At 35.3% G+C, this 17682-nt stretch overlaps 1 protein-coding gene across 1 annotated transcript in view; it reads left to right on the forward strand.

Moving 5' to 3' along the window:
* Nucleotides 1–17682, forward strand: part of GRIP1 (glutamate receptor interacting protein 1) — a 2220015-nt gene that overhangs the window by 1315615 nt on the left and 886718 nt on the right. The window contains exon 11 of the mRNA XM_044088060.1: nt 15958–16144. Coding sequence (XP_043943995.1) covers nt 15958–16144 — 187 coding nt within the window. The remainder of the gene's footprint in view (nt 1–15957; nt 16145–17682) is intronic.

Consider the following 17682-nt stretch of genomic DNA (forward strand, 5'->3'; position numbering starts at 1 on the left):
TCCAACCAAGGAAATTTTGGAAGCTGCAACTTGGAGTTCAGTACAAACCTTTACCAAACATTATCACTTACCACTTTACTCTAAGACCAGGGCGAGCTTCACCACTGCAGTTCTGGAGGGCCTCCTAGCCTGCTCTAACCCTCTATGATACCTCCACCCATCCTTAGCTTTGGGATTCAACCCAAGTGTGATGACTGCAGCAGGGTAACACGATGAACATAGTACAGTTTTGTACGTACCATAAATGTAGATGTTCGAGTGTACACCCTGCTGCAGTCCAGGTTACCCTCCCTCCATCCCCTCTGACCTACTGGCTAAATTTCTTCAATTCCTTCCTGATGTATTTGCTTATAGCTGAAGGGATTTTGTGTTTGTGCAAGTTTACTCAATTTGGTACCAATTACTGACCACCTTTTTGGGGGAACCTGACATCTGGGGCAAGAAAAACTGAAGAAAATGGCATCAGTTGCATTATATATAACCCTGGCGCACTGACGTCAGGGAAGAAGCGACAACAACCGACGCTGGACCAAGACTTTGGAATTCCAGCCGACTGCGGAACCGCCTGATGACAGGATAACCCAAGTGTGATGACTGCAGCAGGGTGTACACTCGAACATCTACATTTATGGTAGGTACAAAACTGTACTTTATGTGGTACATAAACAAGCAGGAGGGAACACATTCCTACCCCCTTTGCAGACTAGCCGTGGCATTGTGGAATGCAGCCTTGACTTACCAAGTACATCTTCAAGCTCAATTCCTGCCAGGAAAACAAAATGCTCTGGCAGACGACCTAAGCAGAAATCTTATAGACCCACACGAGTGGAAACTGGATCCACAAGTATTCAGCATGGTAACACAGAAATAGGGGAACCCAGACATAGATCTATTTGCCTCTCCCCAAAGTTATCAACTGGACAAATTCTGCACAAGGACTTATCACAGATAAGCATGGAAAGTGAATGCCCTATCCTTCAGTTGGAAAAACCTATCAGTCTATGCCTTTCCCCCTCTGCCTCTTCTCTCCAAGGTCTTACTAAAGGTCAAAGGTCAGACAAGAAAAACCAAAAATGATCCTGATTGCTCCGGACTGGCCTCGCCAGCACTGGTACCCAATTCTAAGGAATATGTCTCAACTCCCTCCTTGGAACTTGCCTCAAATACCTCATCTACTGTCTCAGCAGAACAATCAAATTCTGCACACACAGCTCCAAACTCTGAACCTTGCAGCATGGCTGATCATGTAATTATTCAAACAACACCTCTCAGTAAATCTGTTATGGATGTCATTTTGGAAGCCAGAAGGCCTAGTACTAGAAAATCTTATGCTGATAAATGGAAGCGATTCTGCGCTTGGAACCAAGCACAAGGAACAGACACAGCAAAACCAAATATCTCTCAGATTTTACAATACTTGACTGAGATGCTTGACAAGGACCTATCCTTCTCTTCAATAAAAATCTATGCCTCTGCCATCTTGGCTCATTACAACACGGAGCCTCCCATCTTTTCTCATCCTCTGCTAAAGCAGTGTCTTAGAGGGGCCAAAAACTTAAGACCTCCCAGAAGATCACCAACTCCTGCATGGGACCTCAATTTTGTGCTGGAAAAACTCACCCTGCCTCCTTTTGAACCAGCAGCTACTGTGGATATAAAGTTTTTGTCTTGGAAAACAGCTTTCCTTTTGGCAATCACTTCAGCAAAAAGGGTTTCAGATGTACAGGCTCTCATGGCTGTGGAGCCTTTTATTATATTTTACCCGGTTAGGGTGTCCCTCAGGACCAGTCCTTCTTTTATGCCTAAGGTGGTAACCAAACCATTCACTTGCCAACATTTTACCCAAATCCGCGGAACAAGGGGGAACAGATTCTACATTCATTGGACATACACAGACAACTAAGATTCTACTTAAACAGGACCAAATCTCGATGAAAGTCTGAGTAACTACTGGTGGCATTTGCTTCAGGATCAGAGGGGAAGGCTATATCAAAGCAGACTGTTTCTAAGTGGATAAGCCACTGCATTCGTTTCTGCTACTTGCATCATGGTAATTCTGTACCCAAGAGAATCAGGTCACATTCCACCAGAGCTACCTCTACCTCAGTAGCCTTTCTCAGAGGAGTTCCAACCAAAGACATTCTAGAAGCTGCTACTTGGAGCTCAGTTCATACCTTCACAAAGCATTATCATTTGCCTCTCTTCTCTAAATCCAGGGCAGGCTTTGCCACTGCAGTTCTGCAGGGCCTTATAGCCACTCCTAATGCTATCTAGCTCCATCCTCCCATCCATAGCTTTGGGATTCTACCCAAATGTAATGACTGCAACAGTGAAACATGAAGAACATAGTACAGTTGTGTACACTTACCATAAATGGAGATATTCGAGTGTATTCACTGTTGCAGTCCGGGTTATCCACCTGCCATCCCCCTGTTCTATAACTTCTCTTTCCTTCACTGTACTCCAAAGTCTTTGTGGTGTATTTGCTTTTAGATGAAGGTAAAGTTTATGTTGCTGAAAGTGCATTTTCATATATTACTGTTTATTTATATATATATATATATATATATATATATATATATATATATATATATATATATATATAAATTTGCTCCCCATTTGGAGGGCACCTGACATCTGGGGCAAGAAAAACTGATTAAAATGGTGTTGGCTGCATGTTTTATACCCCTGATGACCTGACGTCATGGAAGAGGAGACAGAAACCAATGCAGAACCCAAGACTTTGTTATTCAGGCCAACTGAGGGTAACCTGCCAACAGATTACCCAAATGTAATGACTGCAACAGTGAATATACTCGAACATCTACATTTATGGTAAGTGTACACAACTGTACTTTCTGTAGCTAATGCAAAAAATAAAGGTGGTAATGGACAGCCTTACTTTGTGCCTTTTTTAGATTTAAAGGCATTAGAAAGAAAATAACCTATTTTCACATAAGCACAAGACTCATTGTATAACTTAAAATTAATGCAATTATCTCAAGTGAGAACTTATACACCTTAAGTATTTTAAACATATATGATGACCAACTAACTGAGTCAAAAGCCTTATCTAAATCGAGACTAATGATAGAAAGTTATTTTTTCTTTTTATTTGCATAGTCTGTTAATGTATGTATTCTTATCATATTAGCCTGTATTTGTCTATTTAAAATAAACCCAATTTGATCATTGTTAATTAGTTTAGGTATAAGTAGATTAATTCTGTTAGCTAAAATGGACATGAACATCTTATAGTCCACATTTAAAAGTGAAATGGGCCTATATGATGAGCATTTTGTTGGATCCTTATCTTGTTTTAAAATAGGTGATATAAGGGAATATTTCCATGATGGCGGACTTCAGCAGTTTTTTTTTATTTCTTTATAGACCTCATCTAATATTTTAACTGAATCTTCTGTAAGTATTTTATATAGTTCTGGTGTAAGACCATCTAAGCCCAACCCCTTATTATTTTTCAACTTTTTTATTTGATCTTTTAATTCTGTTAAAGTGAATAGTATGTCATTTTTTTATTTGTTCACTTGTTAATTTATTATTTATATTTTGCTTTAGAAATGTTTCAACTATATCATCATTATCTAGGTTATTTGTATTATTATTTATATTTTCATAAAATATTTTAAAAGCCTGAAAATATCTTTAATATATGTTCTACTTTCTTTTTTATTATTTATATGTGGTATATTTAGTTTATTCATTTTCTTTGATCTAAGAGCAAGTTTTTGCAAGCTTAAAGGGTTTACTGAATATGCCTGGAGTTTAAGTTTATCTAAGTTTATTGAAACTTTATAATTTAGAATTTTAACATATTTTGTATTTAGGTTTTTAAGTTCAGACTGACTGATAATGTCATTTGGTTTTAGATTTAACTTTAGTATATCTATTTTGGCCTGTAGTGTAGTCCTATTTTGCTAATGTACCAGCTTGCAACATTTCCATTTAAGTAAGCCTTTAGTGAATCCCACAGGGCAATGTCAATTACTTCACTATTCATTTTTATTTCTATGAAATTGTTGATCTCTTTAGCATAACAGTCCTTGAATCCTTTTATTTTAATAATGTATGCTGGTAACTTCATGTGCTGTATTAGATTGTCAGTTTTTAAAATAATGTTAAAGATTATAGCATTATGATCCAGTAATGGACATGAAAATATTGAAGCTGCTCTGATATGTGATAACAGATGGTTTGAGGCAAAACTTTTATCAGTATTTGTTTGTGCTCCATAGCTATATGAGTAATAGGTAAATTGAAATGAGTTTGTTTCCTTAGCTCATATATATCCTTTAAATTCATTAGATTTACAAAATTCTTTAAGTGTTTGGCTGATGATGTGATTCTCAGCTTTCTATCTGCAGTGGAATCTCTGTCTGATAAAATGCAATTTAAATCACTAGCCGTTATGACTTCACATTTAATGTAATAGGCTATAGTGTCTAAGTATTTGTTTGCATTTTTTGCATCTTTAGCTCCAACCCCTGGAATCCAGTAACAGTTCACCGTTGTATATAGTTTTGTGTTCTACTCAATTATAAGAATGCTTAACATACCATTTTTATCAGCATATGTGTCTTTTTACTTTAGGCATTACTTTTGAATCCTTCCATAAAATGCAGGTGCTACTTTTAGCTCAAAAGCCAGAACCTGCTAAAATCAAATAATTCTTTAATGAAAGTTTATTTACATATTTATTAAGTAAATGTATTTCCTGTAGAAATACTATTTGAACTTTATGTAATTGCAAGTATTTGAACAGACTCCCCCTCATTACTGGATTATTCAACCCAGTAATGTTAATATTAATGGATATGCATTTAAAATCAGACATTTATATAAAAGAAAAAAGCACAAATATAATGAAATTACATTTATGTACAGAACAATATGAAATCTTCAGCTATGGACAAAACTTTTGAAACAAATAAAAAAATTACCTAATGATATAACCCTAAAACATTCTACCATGGAATAAAGTATTCCTAGTTTGTTGAAAAAGACAACAACCTACCTCTCAAACTCTCCATTAGACTAAGTAGCTCATGCTTCTGAATCATATTAATGTGTCTCATATTTTTAGTATGCACCATCTTAAAAAAGCCCATCAGTGAGTTATTATAAATAAGAATTTTTATTATAAGTTGACCAAACTAAATATCTCTACAGTCATCTTTCCCTGTACCTCGCATTATCTTCCTGGTCTACTGTAGGGAGGAAGTCAGTTGTTATTTTCATATTTATTAATTTATAGATCAGATGATTTTGTATGTTTTCTGTTTTATTTACTATGTATAAAGTTGTTCATAGGATCATAATTTCATAAATTAGTACCAGGCTAACTCTGCTTATGGGCCATTCCAAGCCCAGCCAATTGAGTCTGTATCACTTCATCAAAGTGACACTTCAGCGAATGGCATTAGTCAGAAATGCCGTTCATGGAATTCCACTCATGTGGAGGGCTGTGCCCCCCCCCACACCCCCTGCTAATTATATAAACCAACTCCAAGATCACACTACAGTGGGGAAAGGGCAAATGTCCTGATCCTTACTGTACCGCGATCTCAGTATGAACAGTTCGACGAATGGCATGTTCGATGTAATTGCACTGAAAATCCCTTTCACTGAACTGATTTTTCACTGAAAGGATAGGGACTGCAGCCAATCACCCAATGTGAGATTCAAACCCTGACCCTTGTGCCTGTAAGTTGACCTTATCCACTATGCCAACTTCCCACCCTTGTACACATATATTCTTTAACTGTGTACATATTTACTTATTCTTTTCTTTCTATTTCTGTTTGTATAGATTCATAGACTAATGACCCCCTGGAGCCTTTACAAGCCTAGCCCATAGGATTATCTTAGCATCATGCCACCCGACCTTAGTTCCCAGTGCCTCTGTCGAGTAGAGTCACTGGAGTGATCCCTGGGATGAATTTTCTATTTCCCATCCACTTATCAAGATTTCTCTTGAAGAGGGCCAATGAGGTGTTCTGTTTGACATGTATGGGAAGTCTATTCCATAGCATGGGCAGTTTCTGGGTTATGAACCTGTCCCTCCATGTTCTGTTGATTGTGATAATGAGACTGAGGTCTCTGGAGCGTGTGGTGTGGAGGGATTGGGATTTCTTTAGATGTAGCATTTCAGCTATACTATGTCTTGCACTATTACTATATTCCTAGGTTTAGCTAGAATCCTAGTGTAGTGTAGTATAGCAGAACATTTATATTTACCCTTATACATTTGATATTATACAATGACTGGCCATTAACATTCAAAAATGAATATGCTGATTTGTCAGCCCAACCAGAGTGCCTGTTGTAAATCAAGCATATACCAATGGAAAAAAGTCCAGTCTCCCAGATTATCTTCCATTAATATAAGCTATTAAAATTTTAATTTCTTTCATTTTTTTAATTTTAAAAAGTAAACTTACAACAAATGGAGACTTAAAATGAACAAGAGAGATGGGACTGAGACAAATACAAGGGTACTCATGTACATTGTACAAATCTAGAAAAACGTAACTGATTATCGTTAGATTTTTTTCTCTCTCATTTGTTTGAAATCTCCAGATTTCATTGTTTTAACTAAAAACAAACAGACAAAAAAGGAGTGGAGATCTTACTTTCTCCATTGTTTCCTTTACACAGCACTGATGTGCTGCCTAAGTTTGGGAACGCAAGTCCCATACACATGCACAGTACATCAGGAAAGACCCATGATACTGGGGGAAACATGGAAGAGCACCATGGTGCTGTTATATAAGGACATTATTTAAGGAAAGTAACTAAAATTTTTCTTAAATAATTGTATAATAACAATAACCCAAGGTTGGGTGTGGGTAATGCTGGATTTTACCCATGGTTGGCTTTGTTTGGTAACTCAAGCTTCACCCTCATGACCAAACCACACCAACCATGGGAAAATCCAGCATTGCCCACACCCAGCCATGAGTTATTGCTATACTCTTTAATCAAGTACTACGTTAGAATCTGTCCTATTTTTTCCTTAAGTGTTATATCTAATAACATTTGAACAAACATCTGAAAAATCTTCCCTTTTAAGATTCAAACTTTCCATAATAAATTGTTCTGAGATATTAAGGCTTTTTTCCCAACAAACATCTTAATTAAATTTTCACAGATGACATAGGCAATCTTGTATTTATATAAATAAAAAACAAACAACATGACACCACTTTAGCTACAAACAGTATATATACATCACAGACACCATTGAAACAACTGTAGTTGCAAACATTATACATCCTTTATAATCCATCCAGTCACTGTTAGTTTAAGCAGTATATGGCTCGTTCAAATCCTGCCTCTTAAACCTCATTCCTGCTTTGCTTAGATTGTACCCACAATTCCCATTTTTTCCTATGCAATTTCCTCCTTCCCTTTTGTAAAGATCCCAATTTCAGTTGTTTTATCTCTGTTACTATATTCACTACTTCTAGTAAAGTTGGTCTAAATTTTGATTTCCATTTTCCAGTAATTGCTTTTTTGGCAGCCACCATAATTAGACTCAGCAAGGCTTTACTATGTCTAGGCAGTTCCCATTCTGTATCATAACTCAAAAAAATCATCTCCCAAGTCAATGCAATCCACTGATCCAGCATCTCCGACTTCAACAGGGCAGTTGGCAGGGGAATCCCTAAAGTCTGCCAGGTCATTACACTCCCAAAAATATGTTTCCAGACACATCTTTCTTGCCAGTCACACCTCCAACATTTGTTATCTACTTGAAAAATTATTTGGAGTCTACTTGGGGTATAAAAATACCTATGTAACTGAGGTATTAAGTTTTGTTATCATTAAAAGGAGACAATAACAGAGAAACACAATCCTAATTTTTTTACTGGAAGTGTCATTCTATAGGCTACTATATAAACTATCCTTTTGTTATACTGCAAGCATTCAGAACTGTTTAATATTGACAGTGGTTTAGAATGCATTTCACTGTCTTCTTTTGCTTATTATCTAGCGTGTATTAATTGAGATCTTAGCATATGATTCAAAATATTATGATCAGAGTTAGACTGGAAGAATTAACCTGGACAGTTCTTAGAATTTTCATAACTCTCGCAGCATCGCAAAAGTGCTCATGGTTCTAATTCAGCTGCATCAAGCTCATCCTCATGACAAGGGCTTGCAAATTAACAATTTATCAGTTATAATTCACACAAAAATGTTCACAGGTAAATCCAAGCCACCTCTACTTTATACATCAATCCTTTAAACCCTTCCATACCATTAAAAACCAACAACTGTTTTAAAGTATATTAACCACTAAAAAGCTATTGTATTTAAAGAAATAACATTTAATGTTTCAGTAAGAGCTATTTGTATGAGATGTTTAATATAAAGCAGACTGTCATTTTTTAGGGAGACATAGCATATAAATGTGCATTAAAAGAATGACAGTTATGTGCAGTCCAGGTTTAACTTGTAAAAGTGTGAATATTACTCTAATTATAACATTCCAATAATAACTTTTATATATGTAAGAAATTATATGTTTATACTTTGTTTATAACATAGTATAACTTTCTTGAGTGCTGCTGCATGTCAATTATACTGCCAGTAGCAAGCATTCAAAACTATGTAATAACTGACAGTGGTCTAGAAAGCAATTCACTTTGTTTTGGTCATTAGCTAACTTGTGTTCTTTGACATCTTAGCATATCAGTCAAAATATTATCATTATTTACTTTACGACAGGATGAAGTAACCTGGACAGGTCTTAGAAGTTTAGAACTCCTGCAGCATCACGTAAGTGCTCATGATTCTAGGTTGTTTCAAGCTGCTTTTCATAATAAGTGCTTGAAAATGAACAATCCATCAGTTGTAATTCACACAAAAGTGCTCACAAGTGAATCCAACCACCTCCACACCACACATCAATCCCTCAAAGCCGTTCAAACCACCAAAAAAACAACAAAAAACATCTCAAAGTATCCCATCCACTAAACAGCCATTGCACTCAAAGAAATAACATTTTATGATTTAGCAAGCAGACTATCATTTTTAAAGAAGGCCTAGCATATAAATTTGCATTAAACAAATGACAGTTATGCGTGATCCAGGTTTAACTTGAGTGTTACTGTAATTATTTGATATTCTAGTTATGTGTGATCCAGGTTTAACTTGAGTGTTACTGTAATTATTTGATATTCTAGTTATATGTGATCCAGGTTTAACTTGAGTGTTACTGTAATTATTTGATATTCTAACAGTAACTTATATGTGTGTGTGTATATATATATATATATATATATATATATATATATATATAAAACATATATTTTGTATACTTTGTTTATAATATAGCATGTCTTTCCTGGGTGTTATTGCATGTCAAGTATACTATCAGTAGCACACTACAAGACCATTTTAAGAACCCGGAATATAACTTAACATGCCTTTTTAGTACCATTTGTTACATCTTGTGTTATATTTAATAATACATTACTCAACTATCCAAAATATCAGAAAGTGCACCACCTAACACAAGTTTTATCATAATAATGATTAACTTTTAATAAGATTAAGTTTAACCTTTTAAACTCTTAAGTTAAAATAAATGGCTTTAATTTCATATATAGCTAAAAGAATCAAACTCAACATTTTAAAAAGGGAACTAGTAACCATTTGAAGTAGGGAAAGAAAGAAAGAAAGAAATTATTTATCTTGTAAAATGTAAAACGCAGCATCTGTTCAAAAGTATTCAAGCACTTATTTAAATGAATAAGAATTCATAACAATAAAATACATTGATTTTTCATTTGTTCTTCACTTTTTACTGTTTTTAACCAACCATTTATTGTTGCATTTCTCTTCAGAAAAGTTGATAGATTCTAGTCCATTTCTTCTGTTTTTTCTAGGATTTTATTTTTCTCTATGAAGCCCATAACATCTTCCAAGGTATTAAAAATCTTCTTTCCCTCTGGAAGGTGAATCCTTATTTTTGCTGGAAACAAGATTTGCACTTTAATGTTGTTGTTCTTTAAACTTTTAACAAGTGGCATACATGCTATTCTCTTTGATATCACTAATGTAGAATAGTCATTGTCAAATCTTATAGAATTTCCTGTAGAATAGTCATTATCAAATAATATAGTATTTCCTTTCATTTTAACTGGATAATTAGTCCATGCAGCTTTTAAAGCTAGATCCTTACCTTGACTTAAGATCACTGACCTTGGTGAAGGAGTTTTCTTTTGAAAGATGAATAGAAAGTGATTTATATACCCTTTTGATGCCAAAGGAAAAAGCTTCAAGCAGGTTCAAAGTTTTAGGCAGCTAGGTATTAAAAAATGAAATCATACTATCTCCCTCTTCTTCAGGAATCCCGTAAATCCTGATGGTATTACTTCTAAATCTGTTCTCTAAGTTTTCTATTTTATCCCAGAATAAGTTGTTTTGTTTCAGAAGAAATTCAGTGTTATTCTCATTTTCAATCTTTGACCAAAATCAGACATTGCCTGTTCTGTACTTGAGATTTGTGATGATTGTTGTTGTGATGCCCCTGCACTGGCCCAGTAAACAAGGAGCCTCAATCCTCACCACTAGCACCAGTGAGGGACATACACATTGGGAGGATTACAAGTACACACACAGTAAAGTACAATTTCCCTTAAGAGCACACAGAGATCACAATCAGTCTGGAGATGGTTTCTCCCTCTTTCTCAGGATCCTCAATAAGACTCCCCACTGGCACAGCTATAGGGTTGAGATCTCAGCTGAGTGGCCAAGCCAAACCCTCCGGCACCCTCTCTGTCCAACCAGTGTTTTGTGTCCCTGCCCAAGTAGCTAACACACACAAACACTTTGAGATTTGATTTATACACAAGCACAAACACACACCTGGGAAAGGCTGGCACAGGTTTACTAGCTATGCTCCCTTCTGCCCAGACTATAAGGTAGTACCAGCTGCCATCAGCCACTACTTATCATCTACTTTTAAGGCTCTTACCAAAGGGTGCCCATTCTTACTGTGTAATGTTACTATTATCCAAATGGTAAGTGTGACCAAGACTTTCAAGGCTATTTAGGAGTGGCCTGTACAGTGTCACCATATACATATGCAGCTACTCTAAGAGCTTAAATATGTCTAAAGAAACCAGCCACAATTAAAAGGTTAGAGTTCAGAATCACAGGAAATATTGTAAAACAACATTGCAGGACAGTCTCAAATAAATACAGAAAAAAATCTGAACTAATCTTTACCATATTGCTGTCTAGATCTAAAAGATACTATGCCCTAAATAACCTACTTACAGAGCAAGACAAATGCAGATGGGTGGATGTTCTTGCTAGGTCCAAGACAGGATACAAAATGCACAGACTTTCTCTCTGAGAGAGTTCTTAAATTAATAATCAACATTACTGCTGGGTTAGCTCGGATGACATCACTCTTTGTCACCTGCCTTCAGTTCCCAGGCTAACAGAACCTTAACAAAATTTAACATTTCTAGTGAAAAATACATATCTCTCAGATTTTTGCTCAGAACTGAAAGTCATAAAGCCATTAAACACCTTTACATTTGAAATCTAGTAATTATTTCTGTTTCAAGACAATAGGAAAACCTCTAGCTCTAGACATTGTGTCTACTTTCTGAGAGATAACACGATCATAAAATAATTTACTTTTCAACTTATTTTTTTGAGGTTTTGCACATTAGCTGTGTATGTTCCAGCTTCTACTATTAAAACATACATTTGCACAGGTGTATAGTTTATATACATTTCAGTTATTTTCCAGTAGGGTACACTGTAGTTACATTCTTGAAGCTCAGTACATAACATACAGTTCTCTTACATTTGTAGGACAAGTATATGAATCATATTACTATTCACAAATGGCATATGAATATTTACAGAATTCTAGTTAGCTGGGCTGCTAGTGTGACATTTCTATATAAATCATATTAGTATTTTCAGTGACATATAATTATTTACAAAATTCCAGATAGCTGAACTGGCAGTATTTCTCTGGTGTCACAGTCGTTTAAGAGATACACTAAGCACATCAACTTGTTTTATACAGTCCTCTTTAAAATTTTCCATTTTGCCTTCTAATTTATCTGTCTTTACAGATAACTCACTGATGTTACTTAGTATAGCTTATATGACTTTTTTCATAGTACTGTCCTGTACACTGGACTTATCGTGGCTCATTCTGAGACAATTAGTTCTTTCTAGTTTTCTTGACAGGAAAAAGCAATTAAAAGAGTTTCAAACTTGTTACTTTTTTGTAGTATATCTCTCAGCAGATGTTCAACTATAAATCTATCAAGTTTTGAAACATTTCTATTTGACTTTTTTAGTAAAAATCCTGTCAGAGATGTTAAAATGAAGTAGAGCTAAAAGACAGTGCTCAGTCAAAACACACAACCAACTCCAATATAACAAAACACACACCACACCAGAATAAGATAAAAAACTTTACTGACGTATCCGGTACCTCGGCTTATGCCTTCAAGGAATAAAATGTTACATCAAGCAGCCATTTTTATAAATCATAATTCCATTAATTATTTAATTATTTAACATATTCAATTAACTCTTAAGCTTGTTTACAAAATCAATGCCTTAAAGTGCCCGTAACCTATATCTCATGAAATAACCCTATTTAATCTATTTAATGTTATTTCATTTTAAAGATATCTGATGTCAATTCATTCATAGTGGATATCATAGAAACACATAAATAAATTGTTCAAATAGAAAATACATACAATATGATGATACAAAATTCATTCAATTGAATTTATACCTTAATACTTATAAATATGTGACCCCGTCATTTTATAACTATAAATCTATCATTAATTTAAATAAACATCATTTTTGATGTTTTGAAAAATTGATATAACCCCATAATAACCTACATAGCTGTAATACATATTCCAACATATCATAAGCATTATTGAAAAACAATTATGTGCACATTTTTGTTATTAATTTTAACCTATATCTAAAACAAATGAAACTACAACAAGGGTTCAAAAATTGTGGATATTTATGTCTAATTCCATATTTAAACCTCTAGGATATAATGTCCTAAAATTAATAATGCATTTGGACTCCATCTGTAATAATTTACTAACCTCCACTTCTCCTTTCTGTGATTTGGGTTTGGCTAGTACAATAAAGAAGAATGAATCAAATGTGCTGCTACTGGACTCTCCATTCTACCCCTTCTAATGTCACCCATATGCTCCATAATTCTTTTCTTGACAGCTCTCTTCGTCTGTCCAATATACCATTGTACTGCGGAGCATCCACATCCTATGATGTAGATAATTCCACTTGATTCACAGGTGTACATTTCCCTGGCTTTATAAACCTTGCCATTGATATTGGCCCCATTCAAATTCTTGATTTTTCCACAAATAATACATTTCCCACAAGGAAAACTTCCCTTCCTGCCTTGTTTGCTCTGCAATTTACCAAACAACAATTATTTGAAGTTCCTTGACCTACTATAAGAAAAAGTTACCCTTTCTGGAAAAATGTCTCCATATTTATTTGTCACTGAGGACTATTGGGCAATACCTGTACACCAGTTCCCTTAAAACATCTGAAAATGGGGAATATCTGTTGACTAAAAATAGGGAATTTTTCATTTCTTCCTCCTTTCTGGAGTCTATCCTCTCCTTGGTGGATCTCTCTACCCCACTTATTAATTTGTGGGGTAGCCCCAACTTTCTTTTGACTCTACTCTCGGCTGCTGCCAAAACATCTTTTTGATATCCTCTTACTGCAAGTTTGTGCCTGACAATATTGAACTCACATGTCAACTCATTCTTATTTGAGGTGTTATGAGCTGTTCATAGGAACTCTCCTTATGGTAATGATGCCAATAAGTATGGGGGTGCATACTGTCAGCGGTCAAAAAATTATTGACTGCTGTGTCCTTGACATAAGGTTTATAAGCCACCCTAGAATTTCCATCCACAAAAATTTCTAAATCCAAATACTGTATTACCTTCCTGTTTGTTTTATACATGAATTTGAGACCGAACTGATTGTTATGCAATATATCTATAAAGCCATCAAATTCTTCCATGCTGCCCCTGCAGATGAAAATAAGATCATCTATGTATCTTTTGAAAAATGATACCTTGTTTTTATAAAACTCCATATTATACAATTTAACTTTCTCAAAATAATCCATAAATAAAACTGCGTAAACTGGAGGATATGCTGCCCCCATTGCAGTCCCTTCCAACTGCAGTTAATAGTTGTTATCAAACATGAAACAATTATGTGTTAATGAAAACTCTAATATGTGAATCAAAAAATCAGTTCCAAGTCCTTCCCTAAGTATGTTTCTTATTGCTTTCAACCCCCATTCATGCTTTATGTTCATATACAGGGACTTCACATCTACGTTGGCCCAATACAATTCATAGGACCATTCCAGGCCCCCATATCGGCCAGCATTTTTCCATTTTTATATGAGAAATAACTCTCCTTAAATGGCTTTTTAGATGAAAATCCAAGAATATTCCTACATTCTTGAGAAAAGCCCCTTTACCCGAAACAATTAGTCTCCCCGGAGGGTTATGAATACACTTATGTAACTTAGGTATGACTTTGAATATAGCGTTTCTAGAATGTTTAATGTGGAGTTTGTTAACATCCGATGCACTTACAAAGCCCAGTCTCTCACCCCTTTTTAATATTTCCAGTAATGTCTCATTATATCCTGGGACTGGATTTTCTGTAAGTTTCACGTATACTGTATTTTCATCCAACAGTGCATACGGCATACCCTTGTATTGGGCCTCACTCATGACCACCCAGTTGCCACCCTTGTCCGCCTGTGTAAAAACATATTTATCATTAGAACCCCTTAGTTGTTGCAGGGCTTCCCATTGATTTTTAGTCAAATTACAGGAATTAAATTTATTTTTAAATGTATACAGTGCAGCAACCATAAAACCAACCAAGTGGAAGTTCTGAGGAAGCTTGTTTTATTCAAGTGAAAGCGCTTAACCATTCTTTGTTTGTTGGCATCACAATAAACTTTTGTTCACTTCCACTTGGTTTCATTGAAGGTGTTGTGGACTGTTATGAGCGTTGAATAGAGGTGAATTCCCAAGGCATAGAGACGGAATTTTGCACACAGTGCATTTGCTGCTTTTTCTTTTCTAGTTGAACTTTTATTTTTAAATGTATCATATTTCTTCTCTACATGTTTACTCAACACTTTTTCAAACACAAATACGTTGCTGGATAATTTGTGCGGCATGAATGTACTCTTATAGGGTATTTGCGGCATCACCATCTTCCCATAACCAGTGAAAAAATTATTGGCATCCCCATTCACAGTAATTACAGCAGAATCTGTTGATTTCCACTATCACATCAGCTAGACTCGGGCACTCACTGCTCACTATCTTCCCCACATGCCCCTGCTCTTTAATTTTTGGTGTTAGCTGTGGGTATTGTCTTTATATCATATTGTGGTACCTATCTGTTGATGTGCATGGTCATATATGGTTGACTAAACTACTATGGGATGACAACCTCACTGAGCATATAATGCCTATGGCAGAGACATACACCAGACCCATCCCTGGTGTTTTTCCAAGTTCATCATTCAGATATATGGTATTTTGTCCTGTTACAGGTGAAACACTGCCTCCTATTATGTTCTTATGTAATGATAGTAGAATTCATTTTAACTTTTTAACTTTGCAGAGTGATAGGCCAGAAACTGTTAATCTGTCATTTTTATTTTTTTATTTTTATTAGTTGATTGATTTATTGATTGATTTTTTTTTAGAAAAGAAACATGAGTAATGCAGTTTGGCCTGCACTAACTTTGTACTACAGTCCAGTAGAGTTAAGATATGACTTTATTCAGGCATAGATTCTTACATAGATGACCTTTTTTAACATGTTGTATTACAGTGTCTTTGACATCCAGCACAGTGGGATTATCGGGTCATGTTGTACATCCTGAAACTACACAGTTAACCTTGACTGCTGACCCTCTCACAGGCTTTGGCATCCAGCTCCAAGGCAGTGTGTTCACTACAGAAAGCTTATCTTCTCCACCACTGATTTCATATATTGAACCTAACAGTCCAGCAGAGAGGTAAGAACTTTTCCAATAAACACTAGGCCATAATTTCCATTTTTTACTTGAAATTTTGAAAACTATTTTGTAGCTACAGCTGTAGCTTATTCTTGTCAACTAATATGAAATAATAAAACATTCCACTGAGTAAAATGCTTTTGTGAGAATAACATAACTGTTGTATTAGTCTGGTTGTCAGGGTTTTTGAGTTAATAACATAGAAATAGTGTGGATATAGTTAACTTTCATGAGGTCTTCAATCAAACATTCAAGAAGAAATGTGCACCATTTGAGATGCAGCATTCTGTAGGTATCTCATTAACATCTGAAGCTATGTACCCCTTTTCTAACATATACCATCCTTTATAAGTGTGTGTGTGCGTGTGTATATATCTATCTATATCTATATATATATATATATATATATATATATATATATATATATATATATATAAAATATATGTATATATATATATATATATATATATATATATGTATGTGTGTGTGTGTGTGTGTGTGTGTGTATGATGTGGGTCTACTTCAAAATACCAAAACACCACTTACTTGAATCCCAAATCATCGAGACGACAGTAACAAAACCACATATCCACCAACTGTTAAAACATTGAAAGCGTTCACAGGGAAAGTTACCATTTGTTCACTAGGACAAGATACACACAATGAAGCAAGTAAAACCCACCAAAGTGGAGGGCATCGATCTTCCCCCAACTAAATATACTAACTTCAATATCGCACTATAGTAGTGAAAAGGGCAAACCTCCCCATGGTGGCCAAGTGGTTTTCGATGGTTTGACAGTTTACAGAAATGTGGTTTCTGATTTGGGATTCGAGTAAGTGGTCTTTCGATATTTTGAAGTAGACACATATGATATATATATGGTATGTGTGTATGTGTGTGTGTGTGTGTGTGTGTGTGTGTGTGTGTGTGTGTGTGTGTGTGTGTATGCGTGTGTGTGTGTGTGTGTGTGTGTGTGTGTGTGTGTGTGTGTGTGTATAGATGGTCTAACTTAAAAGCTCGACTTTCATATGGCCAAGACCATATGATCGAACTTTTAAAAGTTTGAACGGTCTGAATGGGGATCTCCATAGAGGTCTGAATGGGAAAATTTCCCTTAACTGCAATGTAGTGAAATCTCAGAGTTGGTATATTTAAATACCTGGGGGTGTGGGAGGTGCAGGGGTGCTTTCCCCCCTGCTAGCAATGTTTAGCTGTTTTTTTTTTTCACATATACAAACATTCAAATGTTCGATCATATGGTCTCAGCCATATGAAAGTCGAACATTTGGGTGTTCGATTATGTGAAGTAGATCAATACACACACACACACACACACACACACACATATATATATATATATATATATGCACTTGGGTCTACTTTGTTTTGTTGAATCTCATTTCACTGAATTTCATTTCACCCCGACCACATCGCTGAGGATGAAAGAATCTTTGTATTTATTTTTTTCGCATACTCTATTTGAATACACAGGCATACAGAAAGCCAAATTCAACTCCTGTTCATTAGTGTCAAATTT

Source organism: Protopterus annectens, chromosome 11.part0, assembly GCF_019279795.1.
Source record: "Protopterus annectens isolate FY-2018-M chromosome 11.part0, PAN1.0, whole genome shotgun sequence".
Classification (NCBI taxonomy): Eukaryota; Metazoa; Chordata; order Ceratodontiformes; family Protopteridae; genus Protopterus; species Protopterus annectens.